This window comes from Anolis sagrei, chromosome 1 (genome assembly GCF_037176765.1).
Source record: "Anolis sagrei isolate rAnoSag1 chromosome 1, rAnoSag1.mat, whole genome shotgun sequence".
Lineage (NCBI taxonomy): Eukaryota > Metazoa > Chordata > Lepidosauria > Squamata > Dactyloidae > Anolis > Anolis sagrei.
This window is the reverse complement of record NC_090021.1, coordinates 139,494,690-139,520,792: the sequence shown is the minus strand read 5'-3', so window position 1 is coordinate 139,520,792 and position 26,103 is coordinate 139,494,690. Positions and strand designations below refer to the sequence as shown.

Here is a 26,103-nt window from a genome sequence, read left to right as displayed (position 1 = left end):
TCTGAGATGGAATTAGAAAAATTCACTAAGTCCTATTTTCAGTCACTAGCCATAAGAACTAAAAAAAGAGAGCTTGGAACATTATTTTTAAAATCAACTGATCAAAGCTGCAGAGGTCTTTCTTCCAAGGTCCAAACAGTGGCACAAGTGATACAGTTTTTAAAGGGGGTTGTCCATTTCTCTGTGTCCAAAAGTGGAAATAATAAATTTTAGTTATCCTTAAGTGGGGTGGGGGTGGGGATAGCTGAGTGCTACAAATTATTACTGGGGAAAATTAAATTACAAACAACTATTTTTTTGTGTTTTCAAAGGCTTTCATGGCTGGGGTCACTGGGTTGCTGTGAGTTTTCTGGGCTGCATGTCCATGTTCAAGTAGCATTCTCTCCTGACATTTCAGCCACATCTAAGGAAGGCATCCTCAGAGGTTCTCTCATCCTGGATATTTCACAGATATATAAACCCTACTTTCCTAGATTCCAAGAGACCTCACAACCTCTGAGGATGCCTGCCATAGATGTGGGTGAAACATCAGGAGAGAATACTTCTGGAACATGGCCATACAGCCCGGAAAACTCACATCAACCCAACTAGTTACTTATAGCTAGTAAAAAGCAAGTGCTGGCTGTCTATTATGTCTGGAACCAGTGGCATAATGCTTCTAATACTAGTCGCTGGGAATGGCATTGCCCTGTGCTCCATTTATGAGAGATCATTGGCTAGACCATTTTAGGAAACATTGTAGGAAACTGAGATAAACTGATTTGCTGCAAACGTCTAGATTTAGGTCTGCCTTCTGTCCACTCCTCTATACTCTTTTTTTCCACAGTATGGTTTTATCAACACTTGCCTCAAAGCTCTTCTTATAGAGAAGTATGGTGAAGAAACATGGGAACATATCAGGTAAATATCTGTACCTCGACAACATTTGCAAGTGAAATTGTACGTGTCTGGTACACATTTACTTTGCAAAAGCATGTCCTACACTGATTTAAGAAGTAAAGAGGCAATAGCACTTTTGGTTAAAGTTTTTTCAAAAGTCAGGATTTTTAAAAACCCTCTGATTAATTAAGTGAGTGTAAGTTTTAATCAATCAAAATATGATTAAGCAACCACATGTTGCAGTCTTATTTTAAATTGCTTTGATTTATTTGGGTTGTCAACCACACTTTCTACTTCTTTTCAACTTCAGATATCATCCTTGTTGTTTTGACAGAACAAACATAGGCATTGAAGACACCTTTATGACTTATACAGTATATGATGACACCGTCACATCGAAATTGGTCCAGGAAGCCTGTAAAACACTAAGTACTGAGAATTGTTGACTTGCTCTTTTTCATTCTCTGTTTTAATTCTGATCCCACATGCTTTTTTATTTTCATATTATATGAAATGAAATACCTTGAAATCAAAATGAAGAAATATATACCATTTTTATCTTGTCCTATTTTCCCTTCATTTTGTTACTTTGCATTGTTGTGGCTGCTCTTGCATGCTTTCAAGTCATTTCCAACGTATGGCAACCCTTAGGAAAATCACAGGATTTTCTTGGCAACGTTCGTTTAAAAAGCAGCATGGTATACCAGTTTGAGTGGTGGATTACGAACTTTATCTCACGGGCAGGAGGGAATGAGTGGGGAGTGGAGGAAAGGGGAGACAGTGTCCTTAAGAATGGTGCCACGACCTACCCCTGCAAGGTTTGTTTTCAGGAATGGCCAGCCATCACACAACGTTTCCCCATCCTCTTCTGGCTTTACTCGGTTTCCTGCTGCTGTCTTCAATCAGGAGTTGGGGGAACTCCTGACTCCAGCAAATTGACTCCTTTCTTCGTCTTTGTACACTACTGAAATGAATTTCCACACACAGACACCGGAAGTGGGACTTTGTTATGCCAGCGTTAGAAAATGGTAAGAAAATGGGGGACATTTAGGACAGGATAAGACTGTATGACTCTAAAATCCAAGGTTCAAATCTCTGCTCAGCCATGGAAACTTGCAGCCTTATGATACAGGGCAAAAATTGTCCTAGGATACTTCTGCCCCAGTTCTCCCATGGAGCCCCACACCGCCCATCAACCAACGTAGGGTGACTTCTGGTGGGGCTCTGTGGGTGAAATGGGCAGCAGCATTGTGTGCCTCCCCATGTTTCATAAGAAACAATGGAACTTGGGTAAACTCAAGTCGCACTGTGATGCTTTCTCACAGGCCCGTAGCCAGGATTTTGATTCGGGGGGAGCGGAGTTTGATTCCGGGGGGGGGGGGGGGTGAGTCTGAGTGAAAAGGGTCTACCCTAGCAAACCTTTAGTATCATTACCCCAATATCTCCATGCATATGGGATATTTTGAGCATGGTGATCCGATCATGATATAAATAAACATAACAGTTGAAATAATGTACCAGTAAGGCCTTCTCGTGGACCACCATGAGAATTTCGGGGGGGGGGGGGGCTGAAGCCCCTCAGCCCCCCCCCTCCCCCGGCTACATGCCTGCTTTCCCAGATGGGATGGGGAAGTGTCAGCTGGCGGCCAGGGCGCTGGGATTGCCCCACTGCCACCCCGATTAGCCATAGAGGCTGAACTTAATTACATTGCTGGACTTCATCAATGTAATGAGGTCCCTGCTATCAGCTCAGAGAATGGCAAAATCACCCCCCCCCCCCTCCACCGAACAAACCTTGCCAAGCAAATCCTGTGATAAGGTAAGCATAAATCAGAAATTTACTTGAAAACACATGGCAATACCAAACTTGTTATACAAATATTACATCTTTTCCTGTTTATTTTTAAAAAAGGGAAACTGAGAAAATTTATTGGGTTATAAATGGAAGACAAGGACAGCCTTGATTCCACTTGCACCATAATATTATGTGAACTAGGCAAGGTGACTACGTATATGATAAAAGCCACATCTGGGAGCACCTCAGGATGTTGAGGGTGTGTGTATGTTCTTTTTATTTTTGGGGGAAAGTCTGGTGGTTGTATTTTGTGCCTGTTCAAACCTGAGTGACCCCAAACCTTGTTGTTTCCCTTTCTCATTTCAATCCAGAAGTGTCAAAAAAGGAAATGTTGAAGCTTTTTGGAGAATACTTTTTTAATTTCTGTAAAATGTCAGGATATGACAGAATGCTGAGGACGCTAGGAGGAAACTTGACAGAGTTCATTGAAAACCTTGATGCTCTTCATAGTTACCTTGCCTTATCCTACCAGGTACTTCCTCTCCTGTTTATGTACAATACTGATGCATCCTATTGAAAAGAAGTTTAAATAAATGCATATCCATGATGTATCCTATGTTAATACAGAAGACTAATATGGCATAGTGCATTGAGCATTGAAACAGGATTAGGGGACTCAGGAATAGTCCCCACCAATCGTGCTTGCAAAGGGGACCAATAGCAGCCCCCCCCCCCCGGACGATCTTAGCCTCCGAGGTGGATCTTAGAGGGAGATACATTTGGACAGATAAGCTGAGCCGGAACTGTTTAGGGCTTTATAGGCTAAAGCCAGCACCTTGAATTGTTCTCGGTAGCAGACTGGCAGCCAGTGGAGCTGGCTGACAGGGAAGTTGTATGTTCCCTGTATGCTGCTCCGGAAAGCAATCTGGCTGCCGCCCTTTGGACCATTTGGAGCCTCCGAACAATCTTCAAAGGCAACCCCATGTGGAGCACATTGCAGTAATCTATTGAGAGCCATTGACAGGTTTTTCCCATTATTGAAAAGACATACACCATTAACAATGAAAAGGCATAACAGCAACAGGAGACATATAAGGTTGTGTGATAAGTAAGTCCTTACTTAGAAAAGATTGTTTTAGGTTTTTCCCCAGTCTGTCAATAATTTCAGACTTAGGCATGGGCAACATAACAGGGTGGATACATCATTATATTCTCTCCGCTAGTTGAAAGTAGATCCTGGTTCCTGCCATTATGTATTTAATGGAAGTAAGTGACCATTATCTCATTTTGTTTTAGTCTGTGAATGAAATCATTCCAAAGAGTTTAGGAATAACTTCTCTGGGCCTATTCAGTTCAAGAGTAGTATATGGTAATTAAAGTTGTGAAATTAAAGCTCAGTTTATTCTGTTTAGGAAATGAATGCTCCATCCTTTCGAGTAGAACGAACAGCGGATATGATGTTACTCCACTATTACTCTGACAGGAAAGGCCTGTATCACATTGTTCCAGGTATGACATCCGGGGCATCGCTTATCATTAAGTTTTAAATATGGACTATATATTGTGAAATCATCTCCCTACAGAAAACAAGAAAATAGACAGTGAATATAATGAGAGAGGGAAACTCCTGGGATCAAGGTTATGTGATGCAAATTGGTCCCAGAGAGCAAATTGCCCATTTCTCAAATAGATATACAATTTACACCAATGCTTTATGCTTGTTTATAATGGAAACTTTTTTAAAAAAAATAAAATAAAATAAAATGGGGGCTTTGGCAGAAAGGTTGGCAAGAGGCATGGAGAACAAAATATATAAGGAGATATTGGTCAAGCCTAGGACCTGATGGTCCATAGGACTCTTTCCGACTCTATGATTCTATTATTCTGAATAACGTGGGACCAGATATACCAGAAAGAGGGGATGAAAATGGCCACAAATGGTCTTCAATGTTCTGAATAAATTCTTAAGAGAGTGTAGGAAGCACCAAAGGATGAGGAACCTTTTTTCATATATTATGTTAGTTTAGCCTCCAAGCCATGGTGCAGGTGGGTCATCTACTGAAATCTTGTATTACCATGAAATTGTCAGGGAAGCAGATGGCGAAAACAGAAAACTGCCTCAGGGGAGTGTGCTTGCTTCATCAACGTTTAAATTTAAGCAAATGACCACTGCTAGAAGGAACAGAGTTTCATCTATGCTGATGATTATGCCATTACCACTCAAGCAGGATGCTTCGAAATGGTTGAACAGAAGCTCTCCGAAGCTTTAGGTTCTCTTACTGCCTATTACAGGGAAAAGCAGCTGATTCCTAATGTAACTAAAATGCAGACGTGTGCTTTTCATCTTAAGAATAGACAAGCATCTCGAGCTTTGAGGATTGCCTGGGAAGGAATCCCACTGGAGCATTGCAGCACACCCAAATACCTGGGAGTTGCTCTGGACCGTTCTCTGACCTACAAGAAGCACTGCTTGACTTTCATACAAAAGCTGAATGGCACCACCTGGAAATCACAACCAAACACAGTGAAGGCATCTGCCCTGGCACTTTGCTACTCTGCTGCTGAATATGCATACCCAGTGTGGAATACATCTCACCATATTAAAACAGTAGATGTGGCTTAATAAGACATGCCACATTATCACAGGATGTCTATGCCTTTCACCACTGGAGAAACTATACCATTTTGCCAGTATTGCACCACCTGACATCTGTCGGGAAGTAATAGCCAATAATGAAAGGACCAAGGCATTGACATCTCTGGCCCATCCTCTGTTAAGATATCAGCCAGCAAGCTAACCTTAAGAAATGGGTCTGCAAAGTGGAATCCACGACATGTGAGTGTGGAGGAGAGCTAGCCACAGACCACTTACTACAATGCAACCTGAGCCCTGCCACATGCACAATGGAGGACTTTCTTACAGCGACACTAGAGGTGCTCCAAGTGGCCAGCTTATGGTCAAAGAAAATTTAATACAGTATAACGCCAAGCTTTTCATTTTGTGGTTTTTCTATACATTATAACTGTATTCTCAATTTGCTTCTGACATGATAAATAAATAAATTATCAAGAAATTGTCAGGTTACTGTTTTGTTTTTATTTTTTCCCCTGTTGCTCTTAGGAATCCTTGAAGCTGTGGCCAAAGATTTCTTTAACAGTGAAGTGACACTAGAAATTCTTGATCAAAATGTAGAAGAGGAATGCACTGGGAAGAAAGAGCACGTGGTGTTCTGTATTTTAGAGAACAGCGGAGCAGCAAAGAACAAGGTTAAAGGAACAACAAATTCTTCACACGGAAACAACTTTGAGAAGGAAAAAGAGGTGATAAAATTAGTCATGGAGAAGGAGGCTACTGTGGTTTTGGGGGAATACTTTCAGAATTTATTTATTTATTTATTTGATGCACTTATTAACCGCCATTCTCAGCCCATAAGGGCGACTCATGGCGGTGTACAGTACACATAAAAGACAATTACAAAAAAGCCAGTTTCAACAACATATAAACTATATAACAATTACAGACTACACTAAACATCCGCTTCGTCTCTTAGTGGAATCATAGCCAGTCTCATATTCCTTGTTCCATTCCAGTTCTCATTACCGTATTGTTTAGCACTTAATTAAATGCCCTCTCGAACAGCCATGTCTTAAGGCTTTTTCGAAAGGACATGAGGGAAGGCGCCTGTCTGATGTGTGCAGGGAGAGTGTTCCACAGCCGGGGGGCCACCACCGAGAAGGCCCTCTCCCTCGTCCCCGCCAGCCGTGCCTGTGAGGCAGGCGGGATCGAGAGAAGGGCCTCCCCAGACGATCTCAAGGTCCTCGTGGGCTCGTAGGCCAAGATGCGGTCAGAAAGGTATTTTGGGCCGGAACCGTTTAGGGCTTTGTAGGCCAAAACCAGCACCTTGAATTGGGTCCGGTAGCAAATCGGCAGCCAGTGGAGCTGGGACAACAAGGGCGTTGTGTGCTCCCTGCCACCCGCTCCAGTTAGTAACATGGCTGCCGCGCGCTGAACCAGCTGAAGCTTCCGGGCCGTCTTCAAGGGCAGCCCCACGTAGAGAGCGTTGCAGTAGTCCAGGCGGGATGTGACAAGAGCGTGTACCACCGTGGCCAAGTCAGACTTCCCGAGATACGGGCGCAGCTGGCGCACGAGCCTGAGCTGTGCAAATGCTCCCCTGGTCACCGCTGAAACCTGGGGGTCCAGGCTCAACGATGAGTCCAGAGTCACACCCAAGCTGCGAACCTGCGCCTTCAAGGGGAGTGCGACCCCGTCCAGCACAGGCTGTAACCCTATACCCCGTTCGGCCTTGCAACTGACCAGGAGTACCTCTGTCTTGTCTGGATTTAGTTTCAGTTTGTTCGCCCTCATCCAGACCGTTACAGCGGCCAGGCACCGGTTCAGGACCTCGACAGCCTCCTTAGTAGCAGGTGGGAAGGAGTGACAGAGTTGGACATCATCTGCGTACAGATGACACCGCACCCCGAAACTCCGGATGATCTCACCCAGCGGCTTCATGTAGATATTAAACAGCATGGGGGACAGTATGGAACCCTGTGGCACCCCACAAGTCAAAGGTTGTGGTGCGGAACAGGAGTCCCCCAATAACACCTTCTGGGTGCGGCTCTCCAGAAATGACTGGAGCCACTGCAGAGCAGTGCCCCCAAGACCCATTTCCGCAAGGCGCCCCAGAAGGATACCGTGGTCGACGGTATCGAAGGCCGCTGAGAGGTCCAGGAGCACCAACAGGGACACACTCCCCCTGTCTAGCTCCCGGCACAGATCATCCACTAAGGCGACCAAGACCGTCTCGGTACCATGCCCCGGTCTGAAACCAGACTGTGCCGGATCCAGATAATCCGTGTCTCTCAAGAATACCTGGAGTTGTGAGGCCACCACGCTTTCCATGACTTTGCCCAAGAAGGGGAGATTGGAAACAGGCCGAAAGTTGTCTAATTTAGTGGGGTCCAGTGATGGCTTCTTCAACAGCGGCTTTATGATAGCCTGTTTTAGGCTCGCTGGAATCTTGCCTTCCCGAAGGGAGGCATTCACCACCACTGTTACCCACTCAGCCAATCCCCCTCTGGCCTCCCTCAGAAGCCAGGATGGGCAGGGGTCTAGGATGGACGTGGTGGGCCTCATTCCTCCAAGTATCTTGTCCACATCCTCGGGTTTCACAAACTGAAAAGAATCCATCAAAATAGGACAAGCAGGTGCTCTTGTTACATTCTCAGAGTCTGCATCTAACGCGGCGTCCAGCCCAGAACGGATCAAGGCGACTTTGTCTGCAAAGAACCGAGCAAATGCTTCACAGCGCGCGACCGAATTGTCAGGGCTCCCACCTGCAGTGGTGGGAGTTAAAAGACCTCTGACAATCCGAAACAACTCCGCCGGACGGTTCTTTGCAGACGCAATAGTGGCCGCAAAGAAAGTTTTCTTTGCGGCCTTTATTGCTGCGGCATATGCCCTAAGAAAGGACACAAACCGTGCTCGGTTTGACTCGCTCGGATCTGAACGCCACACGCTCTCTAGTTCCCTCTTCCTTCGCTTCATCACTGCCAGCTCCTCAGTAAACCAAGGGGCTGGTTTAGCTCGGCTACTTGAGAGGGGACGTTCCGGAGCAATCATGTCAATAGCCCTGGCCATCTCCCCATTCCAGAGAGCCACCAAGGCTTCGACATGGTCACCTACCGAGGTGGCGGGAAAATCCCCAAGAGCCGTCAGGAATCCATTCGGATCCATCAGCCTCCTGGGGCGGACCATCTTAATAGGTCCTCCACCTTTGCAGAGGTTAGGGGGCGCAGTGAGCCTAAATCTGATCAGGAAGTGGTCGGTCCATGGCAACGGAGAGATGGACAACTCCTCCACACCGCCACCCTGTTCCCATCCCTGGCAGAAAACCAAATCCAATGTGTGTCCAGCACAGTGGGTGGGGCCAGATATTTGTTGGGACAGCCCCATGGTTGCCATGGCAGACATGAAGTCCTGAGCCGCACCTGTGAGGGTCGCCTCGGCATGGATGTTGAAGTCTCCCAGCACAAGGAGCTGTTGAGACTTCAACGCCAGGCTCGAGACCACCCCCGCTAGCTCAGGTAGGGAGACTGTAGTGCAGCGAGGTGGACGGTACACTAACAGAATCCCTATTCTGTCCCGGTCACCCACCCTCAGGTAGACGCTTTCAAAATTTGCGGTCTGCGGGATGGGGCACCTGGTCAGATGGATGGAATCTCTATAGACCACTGCGACCCCGCCTCCCCGCCCTCCGGATCTCGGTTGGTGCTGCACGGAGAAGCCCGGAGGACAAAGCTGGGTCAGATTTACTCCTCCAGCTTCATCCAACCAGGTCTCCGTGATGCACGCCAGATCTGCCCGCTCGTCCAGGATTAGGTCCTGGATCCAGGTCGTTTTTCCGTTGACAGATCTGGCGTTCAACAGCACCACCTTCAGTCCAGAGGGTCCGCTCACCTGGTTACACCAATTTCCCTTAGGAGACCGAGTTGGAATTGTTAATGTTTTGGATAAATGGTCCGAATTTGGCCGAATTTGAGGTCTCCTTTTCCCGCATCTCCTCCTTCCCACCACGACCTCTATGGGGGCCCCCTCGGCTAGTGGAACACCTCCCCTCCTCCATGCCGCAGTTCCTGACCAGGGTCTTAATCTCTATTTCATCAGATGTTTGAAATGTTGGCGTTTTTTCTTGCCAATTACTTTGGTCTTCTTTGTCCCCCCTCCCCTCCTCATTGTTCTTCACAGGCTCCAGCCCACTTCCTCCCCTGCTTCTTCCACCAGTCAATAGTATCAGAGACAGTATACATAGGAGGGTGGGGGACCACATGGATGGGAACAATACACTTCGGTAGATGGTAAATACAGATGGTAAACATTCAACCGCAAAATAGGGTGGTCCCTAGAGTGCTAGAGTCTTAAGTGCAACAGTAGTAACAGTAGCAAAAAACCACGGCTACAAGGGTAGTTCTTAAAGTGCAGGAACTTAAAGTGCGACAAGATATTAAAGTGCAACAAGCCCAAAACTTGGCCCTCAATGCTACTAAAGTGCGGCAGGGGGACTCGGGGAAGGGACAAAGTGCAAAAACAGTTGGCGACAGAGGCAGGCGCCTTTAAAGTGCTATGCTATGCTCTTATTATCACATTAGCAGCAAGTTAGGATGGAACTATAACGTTCGATGTTGGCAATATGTAAACACAGTAAACAAGAGATTGACAGTTGGCACAAGTGCTATGATTCAGATGTAAAACAGACGATTGATGTAAGATAGCGGATGGACCTCCGGAGGTGGTCGACACGGTGGCGGTCGGCCCAGTTGGTCTCTATCCGGTTAAATTGCGCAGGCAACACAAGGCCAAGGCAGGTGCAACACAGCTTTATAGTCACTCCCTCCTTGGAGGATTGCTGAGTCGCACCCAGTTGGAAAGGGCCTGGGGCTTCTCCTACTCACAAGTAGTCCAGGGCAGCCAAGCTGGGTGGAAGGATTCAGGACCCCTGTGGCAGGAGCAGCAGCAGTCTGAGACTAGGCCAAGGCAGGTGCAACACAGCTTTATAGTCACTCCCTCCTTGGAGGATTGCTGAGTCGCACCCAGTTGGAAAGGGCCTGGGGCTTCTCCTACTCACAAGTAGTCCAGGGCAGCCAAGCTGGGTGGAAGGATTCAGGACCCCTGTGGCAGGAGCAGCAGCAGTCTGAGACTAGGCCAAGGCAGGTGCAACACAGCTTTATAGTCACTCCCTCCTTGGAGGATTGCTGAGTCGCACCCAGTTGGAAAGGGCCTGGGGCTTCTCCTACTCACAAGTAGTCCAGGGCAGCCAAGCTGGGTGGAAGGATTCAGGACCCCTGTGGCAGGAGCAGCAGCAGTCTGAATCTACATGGGACAGAGATTAGCAATTTGTGGTTGTGGGCTTGTAGTCAATTGTTTTTGTAACCTTTGATAATCTTCCCCTCATTCTCTTAAACTGCTCTTTATATCCCTTAAGCATCATAACTCGTTTATTAAATGGGTTACGGGAACAGAAGTTGAACTTTCAGCCTACATTCATATAAATGTAAATATTACAATGTGTATATGCACATATTGGAAATACAATACAGCAAATGTGGTCCTGGAGGAGAGGCCTTTGAATAGCATAGACAGGAACAACCTGAGTGCTTACTTTATTGGAGAGGCAGGAGAAGATGGGGTGTAAGTACAGATGATCATGATGATCATGATGATGATGTCTCTAAACTGAGATTATCATACCACGTATATATTATGTGACAAAATGACTCATTGGAAAAGGCAATAAAGCTCAGCAATGTGCTAGATAGTAGGAAAAATGGAAGACTGAGGATTGATTCAATCCAGGAAGCCCCAATTTTGAGTTTGCAGAACCTGCAAGGCAAGTGATGGTTTGTGCTCATGGAGGTCTTTCATTCATGGGGTCACCATGAGTTGAAGCTGACTGGATGGCAAATAGCAACAACAAATAGGTGAATAATGTGTAAAATAATGTGTACAGTGAGACTGAATTTGTTATTGCAGTGCCACTAACACAGGCGCAATTCAAAGTGCTGGCTTTAGCCTATAAAGCCCTAAACGGTTCCGGTTCAGCTTATCTGAATACATTTCTCCCTATGAACCCTCCAGGAACTTGAGATCGTCTGGGGAGGCCCTGCTCTCAATCCCACTTGCTTCACAAGCACGTTTGGCGGGCACAAGGGACAGGGCCTTCTCTATGTTGGCCCCTTGGCTGTGGAACTCCCTGCCTAGGGATATTCGATCTGCTCCCTCCCTCCTGACCTTTCGAAAAAGAGTGAAAACCTGGCTCTTTGAGCAAGCGTTTGGAACCACAGCATGACCAGAAAAACTCAAATCGGAAAATGAACTAGGAACGGCTAAGATGATGGAAGAGTTGAGAATTTGAACAAGAAGACATCGTTTTTATAATTTTTATTATTCATTGATTTTATGTTTTTTAAATGTATTGTGATGTTTTTGTTTTTTATTGATGTATGTATTTTTATATATGACTTCTAATTGTTGCCACTCTGAGTCGCCTTCGGGCTGATATGGGCAGGATACAAATGTTGTAAATAAATAAATAAATAAATAAATAAAATATAAAGAGTTGGCTTTGGTAGACACTGCAAGGTAACAAAATAATGACTACTTCAGCTTCCATGCATGAAATGAAAATTAGATATCTAGAGCTCCTTCTAATGCTCACTCCCTTCTCTTGCAACTATGAATATTATCTAATATGAATTGTTATAATGGATAAACAGGGTTTCATTTGCTAACTACTATGTTCTATTGTTCTGCTATTATTCTTTTAAGGGCCCCGCAATAGATTATCAGAAAGAGAGGGAAAAATCTACAGAAAAGGAGCTCAAGCAGGATATTGTAAGGCATTTCGTGAAATTTAGAAAAGGTAAGTGAATTCCCTTTTAGCATGGGCATGTAGACTAAATTAAAGTAAATGGGAAGCTGTGAGCATGCTGGATATAACAGATGCTGCTTGACAAAAGTGGGATACCTTGCCTTCTGCAGAGCTTGGTTGCTCAAGTGTTTCCCCAAAAGCCCAATTTGGATTTCTGTGAGTGTTTTCGGCTGTATGGCCATGTTCCAGTAGCATTCTCTCCTCACCTTTCGCCTGCATCTGTGGCTGGTGTCATCAGATGTTCTGCCAGTCACAGATGCAGGTGAAACACCAGGAAAGAATGTTCCTGGAACATAACCATATAGCCCAAAAAACTCACAGCAACTCAGTGGAGCCCCCGGTGGCGCAGTGGGTTAAACTCCTGTGCTGGCAGGACTGTAGACCGACAGGCTGCAGGTTCTAATCTGGGGAGAGGCGGATGAGCTCCCTCTGTTAGCTCCAACTCCCCAAGTGGGGACATGAGAGAAGCCTCCCACAAGGATGATAAAAACATTAAATCATCCAGGCGTCCCTAGGGCAACGTCCTTGCAGATGGCCAATTCTCTCACACCAGAAGCGACTTGCAGTTTCTCAAGTCACTCCTGACACGACAAAAAAAAGTGATTCCATCCATGAAAGCCTTCAACAAAAAACCCAAAACAAAACTGTTTTCTAATATATGGTTGGATTTGTTATGATAATGAATGGGAAGAGAGTTCTTCTCATTTTATCCTCATAACAACCCTGCAAAGTAAAACTAATCTTTCTGTTAAGACTGCAACAAACCTTGGGATACTCCAGAGATCTTGAAAGGGGTCATTAAAGCAGGATCTTCTATCTGAATGTTGCATTGGGGGTCTTTTAAAAGTACAGGAAGGAGTAGGCAACTGGTGTGCCATGCTAGGCAGTAAAATATCTCCGCCAAGGACTGAACATCTGGTGTGCTTACACCTAATTGACTTGATAGTGCTTCTTGAAATGGATGTGCTGAGTGGGTGTTATTCAGAATGAAGAAGAGCTGAATTTATACATACAGATGAAATGCACAAAGTGAAGTAAACTGGTCTCCCCGCCCTCTTCTCCTAGCTCACCGTTTATGTACTTTTGAACCACTTTTTCCTGAGAGACTTTGGGTCGATGAAACAACATTCTGCTGTGCATTTCCTTTCCACATTGTGTTTGATGAAACAGTAAGTTAGCTTTTGAATACAGCCTTCCCTCTATGTTTGTGGTTTTGACTGTTGTGAGTTTGATTGTTCATGGATTTGATTTAAATTGTTTTCACTAAGAATCTCATGTCCTTTGGTATGACTATATGGTTCACTTCCTCCAGAGGACCTAGAGATTTCCAAGGAGAACACATCTTTAGGAATTTCTATGTCCCCCACTTTGACTCTATTGTCACCTTCCCATGGAAGTAAACTACAGACCTAGAAATTCCTAGATAGGTTACCTTTGAGATAATATATATATAGCAATTAATTATTCATAGTTTTCATTTCTGCAGGTGTTCTATGCCCCTAACTATGAGCCCTTCCAGACAGGCCCTATATCCCAGGATCTGATCCCAGGTTTTCTGCTTTAAACTGGATTATATGAGTCCACACTGCCTGATAATCTGGGATAAACAGAAAACCTGGGATCAGATCCTGGGATATAGGACCTGTCTAAAAGGGCCCTAAGAGACTTACAATTAAAGGCTGGGATCAGTGCTAGATGTAGGCTCCTAATTAAGGTCTCAAACAATAAAAAATACATCCCCAGTTGTTCATCTAACACACACATTTTGGGTAATACTATAGAGGATTGTAAATGTAACATGGTTTAGACTAAACTGATCTTGATCTGGACTTTGCTGAGTGCACTTTGATAAATATACCTTTTCAACTACAAATCCTTTTGTCTGACCTAATTTACCAATTTTTTTTAATATTTCCAAGCTGGGATATATTTATAGTGCTGAACGATTTACCTAGTTAATACAAGAAGATGTAGATGTTATTAAGGTCTAAGATCATATGCTGTATATACAAAGGTTATCCGGAAAGTAAGGTTACAAGGGACGTAGCTGATCTTGATCTGGACTTTGCTGAGTGCACTTTGATAAATATACCTTTTCAACTACAAATCCTTTTGTCTGACCTAATTTACCAATTTTTTTTAATATTTCCAAGCTGGGATATATTTATAGTGCTGAACGATTTACCTAGTTAATACAAGAAGATGTAGATGTTATTAAGGTCTAAGATCATATGCTGTATATACAAAGGTTATCCGGAAAGTAAGGTTACAAGGGACGTAGCTCTTGCAGGGAATTTTCTTGGGGGAAGATGGTACCACTGCCATGTAGCAGGAAACCAGAAGAAGCGAACAAGCAGTGCCAGTCATCAGTAGCTCATCAACTGGCATTGTGGTGAAAGAGATGAGCATCCTCATTCTGTTTCCCTCCAAGTGCGAACTTCGCACTGTAATACACTACCTAAATGCTAAGAGCATGAAAGCAACTGCGATTCATTGCAAAATTGTTTCAGTTTATGGAGAAGACTTATCAAGAGAGCATGTGACAAAATGGGTACGGAATATATTGTGAGGCCATGAAGAAACTTCACAGTGCCATCCAAAACAAATGTTGTGGAATGCTGACACAGGAGTCTCTGTCTTTCATGACAATGCGTGTCTGCACACCGCTCATGCAACACAAGAGTTGTTGACTTCATTTGGTTGGGATGTTATAACCCACCCCTCTCACCGCCCCAATCTTGCACCCAATGACTATCATCTGTCCACTAAATTAAAGGAAAACACTTGGTGGAAAACCCTTTTCTGACGACAAGGTGAAAATTGAAGTGACGAATTGACTGAAAAAGGCAGAGGGAAACTTGATGACAAAATATATTGAATTGAAAAGAGATTATGTGGAAAAAATAATGTAATGCCTATGCCACAATCCACAAAACCTTTATTAAAATACTAGCTGTACCCTGCCATGCGTTGCTGTGCCCTATAGTAAATCTTTTCAAAGTAGAGGTAGATATCTGGAGTATTATGAAAGAGAGGTACCTACCTATTCCTTCCCCCTTTTTTTCCCCCTTTCTCTCCTTTCTTCCTTCTCTACCTCTTTCTTTCTTTCTTTCTTTCTTTCCTTCTTTCGCTCCTTGGTTTCATCCTTCTCTTTTTCCTTCATTCCCTCCCCCTTTCTTCCTTTGCCTCCTTTCTTCCCTCCATGTTTCCTTCCTTCTTTCATTTTTTATTTCCTTTTCTCCTTCCTTCTTTACCTACCTGCCTTTCCTTCCTTTTATTTTTCTTTCCTTTCTACTTTTTCTTCTTCCTTCCTTCGGTACCTCTTTCTTTCCTGCCTTCCCTCCTTCCTTTCTTCCTTCCCATTGCTTACCAAACCCTTCTCGTGGTTTATGTTGGGTCTTGGGAGTCCTGTGTGCCACGTTTGGTTTAATTCCGTCATTGGTGGAGTTCAGAATGCTTTGATTATAGGTAAACTATAAATCCCAGCAGCTTCAACGGAGGGGGGTGGGAGGAGGAGGAGGAGTGCATGGGCGGGGCTTTGGCGGAGGGGGGGTGGAGGAGGAGTGTAGGGCGGGGCGTCGGTGGGTGTGGGCGGGGCTTCGGCGGAGGGGGGTGGGAGGAGGAGGAGTGCATGGGCGGAGTGTCGGTGGGTGTGGGCGGGGCTTCGGCAGAGGGGGGTGGGAGGAGGAGGAGTGCATGGGCGGGGCGTCGGTGGGTGTGGGCGGGGCTTCGGCGGAGGGGAGAGGGAGGTGCGGAGGGTGCATTGGCCGTTTGGCCATGTGCACGCGCCGGGGACTTTGCGCCATTGCGCATGCTCAGTTGTTTTGTCCTTTTGTGAGTGTGTTGTTGTGTTGTTTTTTATTTTGATTTGATTTGTTCATACCTTGTGGGTTGAGGTATGTGCATGGGAATTTTGGTTAATTTTCGTTGGGGTTTTTTTGAGTTTTGCTGTCCCGTTGGACGCCCCTTACAGATTTATATATATAAATAGTCATTCTTTGTATTTTTTTTTTAAAAAAACTGTTAACCTTACTTTCCGGATAACCCTCGTACTTGTCAATACATTTAAAATTTGACCCATGGATAAATCTGGATTGATTTCTCCATGGGTCAATATGAGAACTGTAGTTTTTTTAAAGCCGCCACCGCCACCCTTTTTTTTTGAGTCGCGAAAAGCAAGAGCTTAGTCTATCCTGCCAAAACCTTAAAAGAAGCATTGAACCTTCTCTATTCTCTCTGCTGCAGGGTTGGTTTTGGCCTCTTTGAATGTTTGGGTGGGGAAATGATGGTGTAGCATCCTGAGATGGTATTGGTGCTTTCCCTTTTCTGTGCAATTATCTTTCTTGGCCCTTAACTTAGACATGAGTTTGAGTATATACGGTAGACACTATATTGAACAGTATTTTAAGTGAGTTTTGAGGTAAGCGTTGTCTCTCAAACTCTTTTGTGACCAAATATCCCTTTCTGTTTCATCTTTAGCTGAAGATCAAGCAGGCAGGTGTAAAAATTCAGAAATCCATACCAGAATTTCAGATCATCGGATCCAGATTAGATGAGCATTTTTCTATTGTTCATCCACAAATTACACTCACTATTCTCAGCATAAGGAAGTTTATCAATAGTCAATTTGTTCTCAAGATACGAAAGGAGAAGCTGCCTAAACCATGGAAGAAACGATCAGCACTGAAGCTCAGAGGTATTTATTTATTTACCATATTTATATACCACCCCTCTCAGCCCACAGACGAATCGAAGTGGTTCACAATTGGCAACAATTTGATGCCTTAACAATTATAATAAGTAAAACAATAATAAAATACTGTTAAAAACCTTAGCATACAATATAAAAATATAAAAACCATACAAAGCCTTAAAAACATTATTGTGAGCGTCTCCATGTCAAGTCATTATTCAATTGCGTCGTCAAGTGGTTCCATGATTTCGTATAACTATGCCATATTTGGGAAGGCCTGCTCAAAAAGCCAGGCTTTCACCTTTCTTTGAAAAGTCAGGAGGGAAGGGGGTGATCTTATATCCCTAGGCAAGGCATTCCACAGTCGAGGGGCCACCACTGAGAAGGCCCTGTCTCTCGTCCTCGCCAAACGCATCTGCAAGGAAGGCGGGACCGAGAGCAGGGCCTCCCCAAAAGATCTTAACGTACTAGATTGTTCATAAGGGGAGATACCAAGCTAAGTTGCTTTTTGCCAAGTAAAACTAAATGAAACTCTATTGGACTTGGTTGCTGTAGGTTTTTCAGGCTGTATGGGTTCTCTCCTGATGTTTCGCCTGCATCTATGGCAGGCATCCTCAGAGGTTGTGAGGTCTATTCCATTTTTGGACTTTCCATTTTTGGAAAAAGTATTCACAGCATGCCTCTTTGCCATGTGTATTTGGGCATTGTTATTATTTCACATAGCTGGTGAAAGTTTGATTCCCCATTTGTTGCTTAGTGACAGGTTTCCAGGTAGGTTTGGGACTAATTAGTGATGTTGAAATGTACCTGGTTCTCATCATCCTCTTAAATCATGAAAAGGTCAAATGATCTGGATGGAGGCTTTCGAGTGCATGATGTACTTATGTTCCCCAAAGTTACGGAGTTTGGAGGAACTGGAAGAACAACAGATGTATCTTTCGGACATCGCGCATCATGACGCAACAAGGGACCTCATTCTCTTCAACCAGCAGCGGTTGGCAGAGATAGAACTGTCCAACCAGCTAGAGAGGAAAAAAGAAGAGCTCAGGGTGCTCTCCAAGAACCTCGAAGCAGAAAAGAAGAAATCAGAAATCTTATTGTATGCCATGTTGCCCAAACATGTAGCCAACCAGCTGAAAGAGGGCAAAAAGGTGGAAGCAGGTACTGTGCTTCAATTGTCCTTAGTACTTTATGAGGACTGAGGATGGAATTCAAACACCAAGATGTTTTGTAGCAATTGCAATTGGGCAGCATAATAAAGAGGTAGGAGGAATCTTTGGTTTTTCAGCTGTTTTGAATTTTAGCTCCTGTAAGTCCTTACCATTCATTAGCCAGGCGGGCTGGAACTTTTAAAAGTTAGTCCAAAATATTTAGACCTGTGGGTCCCCAGGTGTTTTGGCCTACAACTCCTAGAAATCCCAGCCAGTTTACCAGCTGTTGGGATTTCTGGGAGTTGAAGGCCAAAACATCTGGGGACCCACAGGTTGAGAACCACTGATTTAGAGGGCTTCCCTATCCCTCCCCATTAACAAAAACAGACTGGTGGTCTCCAAGGAATGGACTGAGAGAGGGGTAGGAAATGTGTTGCCCTGCAGATATTTTTAGCAGGCAGCTCCCATCAAATATAGATATAACAGCCAATGAGAAGGATTCATTGGTTTTGCAGTCCAACAATTTCTGACAGGCTTCTCTGCCCTGGTCTGGGAAAGTAGTTGTAGTGACACTGCTGGGATAGTATGGGTGAGGCCAAGTGGGAACCCCAGGAAATGCTAGTTAAAGATTTTCTGTAGGAGGGATGTTAGTTGAAACACCTGGTAAATTTGATATAGCGGTTGGTGTAGGTTTTTTGGGCGATATGGCCATGTTCTAGAAGCATTCTCTCCTGACATTTCACCTGCATCTGTGGCAACCTCTGAGGATGCCTGCCATAGATGTAGGAGAAATAACAGGAGAAAATGCTTCTAGAACATGGCCATTTAGCCCGAAAAACCTACAACAACCCAGTGATTCCAGCCATGAAAGCCTTCGACAATACAATTTTTATACATTTTGCTGCTTCAAGAGTATCAGGCATGTAGGACATACTTGTGCGCCTTCAAGTTGTTTCTAACATGATAACATTAAGGTGAACTTATCACTAGATTTTCTAGACATTTGTTCAGGTGGTTTGACATTGCCTTCTGAGACTGGAATAGTGTGATTTGCCAAAGGTCACCAAGTGGGTTTCCATGGCTAAGCAGAAATTCAAACCCTGGTCTCCAGAGTTGTAGTCCAACAGATAGACCACTGTGTTATGTTGGCTTTCATCTACTCGGCCAATAAACGTACGTGCAAATTATATTGGTCACTTAGTCAGCCAATAAACTTTTTGGTCAAGTATTAGCACATAATTACTTTTTTAAAAAGCTCACGTGAACACAAAAAATTGGGGGGCTTTGATATTGCAAGTGGGTTTGAAAGTTAGGTTTCAAGGATGGAGAATGAGAGTTTTGTGCGAATACGACTGTTTTGCCAGTCCAGTAGGATATAGACCTTATGCCCATGTGTAAATATTACAGCTCATAAAACATGCTGTCTATGTTATTTATACTTGAATGGCTTCTTATCTCTTCTGATATAATAACAGACACAAATAGCACTATCAGTTAGGAGAGTCTGTTGACTACATCAATTAAATAGCAAACAAAAATAGCTGTCCATGTTTTTTTCTTATATTCAAAGCAGACGCAAATTAGCAATTCTTTTGTTTATTCCTCAGGAGATTTTAGTTCCTGCACAATACTTTTCAGTGATGTTGTCACCTTCACAAACATCTGTTCTGTCTGTGAACCCATTCAAATAGTGAACATGCTTAATTCAATGTACTCCAAGTTTGATCACCTCACTAGTGTCCATGGCATTTATAAAGTAAGTATTCTCAACCTATTCCTCATCTACTGAGGGTCAGCAAAGTGATGTACTTATCTTGGGCATCAAGTTTTGGGTGGTACAAAGTGGCAGAAGATTACTTTCTATTTGCTTGAGACATGTTTCATGCAACAAATTTGACTAGATTGAGGCCCCTTCTACATGCCATATAAAATCCAGATTTGCTGTTTTGAACTGGATTATATTTGTCTACACTGTCGTATGGATCAAATTCAAAGCAGATTTTTTTATTTATCGTGTCAGAAACAAATTGAGAATACAGCTGTAATGTATAAAAAAACACAAACAAAACTAAAAACTTGGCATTATACTAAATTTCCTTTGACTAAAAACTGGCCACTTGCAGAGTGACTCTGGTGACACACTGAGAAGGTCTTCCATTGTGGATGTAGCAGGGCTCAGACTGAATCGTAGTAAGTGGTCTGTGGTTGGCTGTTCTCCGCACTTGCATGTCGTGGACCCTTTTTGAAGCTCCGTTTTGTAAGATTGGCTCTGCATCTCATAGTCCCAGGGTGCCGTTTGTTCAGCGCCTTCCAAGTCTCCGTCTTCTATGTGCCCGGGGTGTGTGTGTGTGTTTCTCATCTGGTATCAGCCAGTGATTGAGGTTCCGGGTTTTAGCCTGCCACTTTTGGACTCTCACTTGCTGAGTTGTTCCTGTGGGTATCTCTGTAGATCTTAGCTATTTCTTGATTTAAGGTGTTGGCTTGCTAGATGATATCTGACCAGACGATGGACTGGAGATGTCAATGCCTTGGTCCTTTAATTACAGGCTACAGATAATCTGGATTTTATTTGGCAATGTAAATGGGGCCCCAGATACAGGGCACACCTTAACTTGGGGGAGGGAGCAGGATTTGTAGTAACTAACATTTCATTTGGTATCAATTTTCCCAATTTTTCATGTCAATCTAATATCATAACAATAACTTACACCCAGTAAACCATATTAACTTTAAGGAACTATAGATTCACTCCCCCTCTCCCCTCCCCCCCCCCCAACAAGCATCTTTTTCTGTTACTCTGAAGCAGTGGCTCTCAACCTTTGGTGCTCCAGAATTCCTGGTAGTTGGCCAATTTGGCTAGAGCTTTTAGGAGTGTCCCAAACACCTTAAGGTCTAGAAGTTGGGAGTCACTACTCAAAAGATTAAAATCCATCACCACAATCTTTTCATTGATTATATTGACCAGCTAGATGTAACTGAAAGTTGATTTTGAGCTTGGGTTTGTTAATTTATGAGCCTTAAGCTTGCCTATAGTCAACCATCTCTGGTCCAACCTGGGCTATGGGAAACATAACAAGAGGATGTCTCATCCTGAAAGGGACACGAAGGAGAAAAGAAGATATGGCAGCGGTTCATTCCTTAGGAGATTTTAATTCCTGCACAATATTATTCAGAGATGTCACTTCAGTGCGTACGAGGGTCAGACAAGCATTCATGTATGTAGCAGCTACTATCTTCAACATTTTATTTTGTAACATTTTATTTCCTCATTGCTTTACAGGTTGAAACAATTGGCGATGCCTACATGGTTGTTGGAGGGGTCCCGGTGCCTGTCACCAACCATGCTGAAAGGGTGGCTAACTTTGCCCTGGGCATGAGAATTGCTGCAAGAGAGGTTATGAATCCAATTACTGATAAACCTATACAGGTAATGAATTAATCTCTTATGACTTCAAAGCACACAATAATGCAATCGATCCTCAGATGTGTGGGTTTAACATTACGGATTACATTATCTGCATATTTCATTAATATGTTCGCTTTAGGAATCTTTAGATCCTCCAACACAACTTCTGCAGAGGCCCATTATTGAGCTTCACTGGAGGATCTATTCATAGAAAAGTGCTCAGATAAAAAAGAAAGTTATTTTTAATTCACATTTTCCTATATTCATGAGGGTCCTGCGCTTCTAATTCCCATGAAATTAGAGAACCTACTGGATATATCTGGCCATGATAGGAAAAATTGGTGAGACCAGTCTTCACTGGGACCAATTGCCATTTGGCTCTTCCTCTTTCACATGCCATGAAAGATGTATGTAACACTGTAAAGTAATAATAACTTACTCTGCTTCTTGTCTTCTCATCCTTTATTCCTCTTTGGCTAATGTGCATTATGTTGAAAGTCTTGTTGTGGAGAAATGATTTTCTTTATCTTTATCCAGATTTTCTTTATCTTTATCCAGTATCTCTCCCTATGAACCATCTAGGAATCTAAGATTGTTTGGGGAGGCCCTCCTCTCAATCCCGCCTTCTTCGCAGGCGCGTCTGGCGGGGACGAGAGACAGGGCCTTCTCAGTGGTGGCCCCTCGGCTGTGGAACTCCCTCCCTAGGGATATTAGATTGGCTCCCTCCTTCCTGACCTTCCAAAAAAAGAGTAAAAACCTGGCTCTTTGAACAAGCCTTTGAAAATGCAGTGCAATAGACAAACACGGAATTATGTAAGACTGGAACATGGAGCGAACTAGAAAAATGCTACTGGAAAATGAGATTAACAGGAAGACATTGGTTATAATATGTTTTAATAGTTTTTTGTATGGATTTTATGTTGTTTTTTAATGTTTTAATTGTATATTGTTGATTGTTATGGCATCAAATTGCTGCCAACTTGTAAACTGCCTTAAGTTGCCTTCAGGTTGAGAAAGGCAGGATAGAAATATCGTAAATAAATAAATAATAAAGAACTGTTATTGTGTGCTTTCAGTATTATTGCTTGAAACACAGCAAATGACAATGAAACAAGGGAAGCAAAATTGGTATGTAAGACTCCCCTCTGATTGGGGATTGGAGATATCTTGAATGACATTTTTTTGGCTATATTTCCTTGTACTGTGTCAAATTTCTCTCAACCTGAGCATCTCCAGATGTTTTGGGCTTCAGCCCTGGGTCCAACATCTGGGACATTCTGCAGAACATTTGGAGGGCAACAACTCGGGCAGTTATTAAATCAATTAAGAAGGCTTAACTAAGAATGATTTGCCATTATTTATTGGAGTAACAATGAAGAACAATATAACCGCCCCACTATTGTATTTATACCAACAGATTAGGATTGGGATGCATACTGGTCCAGTGCTTGCCGGAGTAGTTGGGGAGAAAATGCCTAGATATTGTTTATTTGGTGACACTGTCAATACAGCTTCAAGAATGGAAAGCCATGGTCTCCCAGATAAAATCCATATCAGCTCAACAGCATTCAAGTAAGATTTCATTATAGATGGCATAGATATACAGATATAGATAAAACATGATGGGAATGGGGGTGGAAAGTCTGAGTGGCTGGCTAGAATCCAGATCCCTTTATGAGGCAAATACAGAATTATAGGTGGGATCTCACTTTATTTTATTTAATATTTTTATCAGAACTTTTAGCAATGTAGATGGCAAGAGGAATGGCATTTAGAGCCAAGGAGAAATGGTCACCGTCAGCGGACAGAGTTCTGTAATATCAAGTGCCTTTGGGCAATAGGATCTTGGAACAGTATCTTCGGTGTCATAGTTTGTTGGGATGTATCCATGAATGACTCATTAACCCCACATTTGTGTTTCTCGGATTACCTAGAGCATTACCACATCCGTTGTTTGAGATAGAGGAAAGGGGAGAAATAGAAGTCAAAGGCAAAGGGAAAATGAGAACGTATTTTCTGAAACAAAACCTCTGCGCTACTGAGAATAAAATCATAGGGTGGGCTGATAACAGCAACAGCAATGGTATGTAGAAAGATCTTATCTTTGTATAATTGTCCGTCTAGTTGTGTATAAAAACGGCACTGAATGTTTGCCGCATATGTATGTTCTGTGATCCGCCCTGAGTCCCCTTTGGGGTGAGAAGGGCAGAATATAAATACTGTAAGACCACACCTGGACCTTGGTTAGACCACACTTGGAATATTGTGTCCTATTCTGGGCACCACAATTCAAGACAGATATTGACAAGCTGGAATGTGTCCAGAGGAGGGCGACTAAAATGATCAAGGGTCTGGAGAACAAGCCCTATGAGGAGCGGTTTAAAGAGTTGGGCATGTTTAGCCTGAAGAAGAGAAGGCTGAAAGGAGACATAATAGCCATGTATAAATATGTGAGAGGAAGTCACAGGGAAGAGGGAGCAAGCTTGTTTTCTGCTTCCCTGGAGACTAGGATGCGGAACAATAACTTCCATCTGAACATTAGGAAGAGCTTCCTGACTGTAAGAGCCGTTCAGCAGTGGAACTCTCTGCCCCGGAGTGTGGTGGAGGCTCCTTTTTTTGGAAGCTTTTAAACAGAGGCTGGATGGCCATCTGTCTGGGGTGCTTTGAATGCAATATTCCTGCTTCTTGGCTGGGGGTTGGACTAGATGGCCCATGAGGTCTCTTCCAAATGTTATGATTCTATGATTCTATAAATCTAGATTTCTAGCATTATTTAATAATATTAGAATTATAGTATCAACATGCACTGTCTCTCAATGCACTTTTGTAATTACCAACACTCATATTGTGAATGAGCTCTTCCCTAAGTTTTTCCTCTGGCACTGGAGTTTGCAGAGCAAGAACAGTATGATCCCCATATCCACAGGGAATATGTTCCCGGATTTTTTATGGATTCCCGAAACCACAGATAATAGCAAACCTGTTATTTTTAATGCAACAAACAATGGAAGTATCAAGAGAGCATAACTTTTTCAGAAGGTCCTAAGTCAGTGGTTCTCAACCTGTGGGTCCCCAGGTGTTTTGACCTACAATTCCTAGAAATCCCAGCCAGTTTACCAGCTGTTCGGATTTCTGGGAGTTGAAGGCCAAAACATCTGGGGATCCACAGGTGGAGAACCACTGTCCTAAGTGAATAATTGAAAGGATGAATAAGTGAAACCACTTATTTTGCAGATATGGGAGTCATATTTTATTGATATGCATACTTCAGTGTTACTTCTTCTTCTCTGACTAGGAACAAGATGTGAGAGTACATCCCTATGGACTGTGTTGTATTTTTGTTTTTCTTTACAAATTTCAGTGCCATGGATCTGGCAATTATAGTGCCATCAGCCATAGCAAGTTTCTGTGTCATCTCTCTGAAATAGGACTTGGAAGAACAAAAAAAGTAATTTAATTATTGACATGGGGGATTCTATATGGGGCTGTCTTTGAAAAATATCTGGAAATGAGAATTTGTTGTTGGCACAAACGCCTCTTTGCACATCCAGGAACAAGAGCTGAACTTTATGCAGTAAAGTTGTACAACCTTTGCCGGTGTTGCCCATAGGAATAATGGTAATCTCCTGTGACAAGGGCCAAGGGATAAGAGTACTAATGGAACAGCTATAAATTGGTTCTCATAACAGCTTAAAATGAACTGGTGCTCCAAATTGTTTTTCTCACACATTTATTTTCTTCTCCCTGACTACTTGTTAGAGGCTGAAAGGTGTCATGCCTATGGAGAACATCCACAAGAGGAAGACAAACCCTCACTTTCTACTCAGTCGGGACATCATCACAACAGCCATGCCTCCTCAATGCTTTGTATTATCTTTTAGTGGGGGGGGGGGGGGGGGGGAGAAAAATACGACATTTTGGACTTTCAGTGGACTGCAAGCTGCATACATTTTAGTTGTGTTTGCGTTCTTTCACGTCTAGGGATGGCAAATTATTTATTTATTTATCGTGTCAGGGCAACCAGTCGATTATAAATTATTAAGATTGTGTGATAATTTAATGAGAGACAGCATGGTGCAATAATTTGACTGTTGGACTAGGACTCCAGAAGACCAGGGTTTTAATCATTGTTCAGCCATGGAAATCCATAGGGTGATCTTGGGTATGACACATGCTCTCAGTCTCAAAGGAGGGCAAGGGCAATTGCTCACTCAATATTGTCAAGAAATCCCCAAAATAGCTCTACCTTAGTGTTGTCAAAACTACCATCAATTGAAGTCTAAGAAGAACAGGGCATTTAATCAAGTCTCCTCTTGTAGACTGTATCAAATCACATCTGATCCTGGAAGCTAAGCAGGGACAGCCCTGGTTAGTCCTTGGATGGGAGAGTGGCAATGAATATGAGGCCTATATTTCAGAGAAAGCAACTGGCCAAACCACCTCTGAGTATTCCTTGCCTAAAAAACTTTATCAAATTCATAATGTTGCCACAAGTCAACAGTGGGCTTGAAGGCACAAACACAAATAAAGTCTGCATTCCTTGCATTTGTAGTATGAAGGATTTATATAATTTGAAGCTCCGTTTCACATACATTTATCTAAACCACCATACTGGGCGAAAATGTCAATTCTCATTTATATTTCAGCACTAGGAATGTATTCACATTATACTTTGTTGCTGGAGTGCACATTTAACTATGGATAAAAATGGTCTGTCTGTATAAGGAAAATGATATCTGAAGTAGGAACTC

General features: G+C 43.3%; 1 protein-coding gene across 1 annotated transcript; it reads left to right on the top strand.

Annotated features, from left to right (window-relative positions):
- Positions 1 to 1,226: 1,226 nt before the first annotated feature.
- On the top strand, positions 1,227 to 23,443 carry LOC132772237 (guanylate cyclase soluble subunit beta-2-like). The gene is given in 13 exon segments (XM_067463291.1): positions 1,227 to 1,308; positions 3,046 to 3,206; positions 4,087 to 4,183; positions 5,796 to 5,995; positions 7,474 to 7,530; positions 12,174 to 12,189; positions 13,168 to 13,271; positions 16,582 to 16,798; positions 17,636 to 17,956; positions 19,554 to 19,702; positions 21,227 to 21,373; positions 22,770 to 22,924; positions 23,287 to 23,443. Coding segments are annotated over 13 exon segments (1,848 nt in total). The 5' UTR covers positions 1,227 to 1,241.
- The last annotated feature ends 2,660 nt before the right edge of the window (positions 23,444 to 26,103 follow it).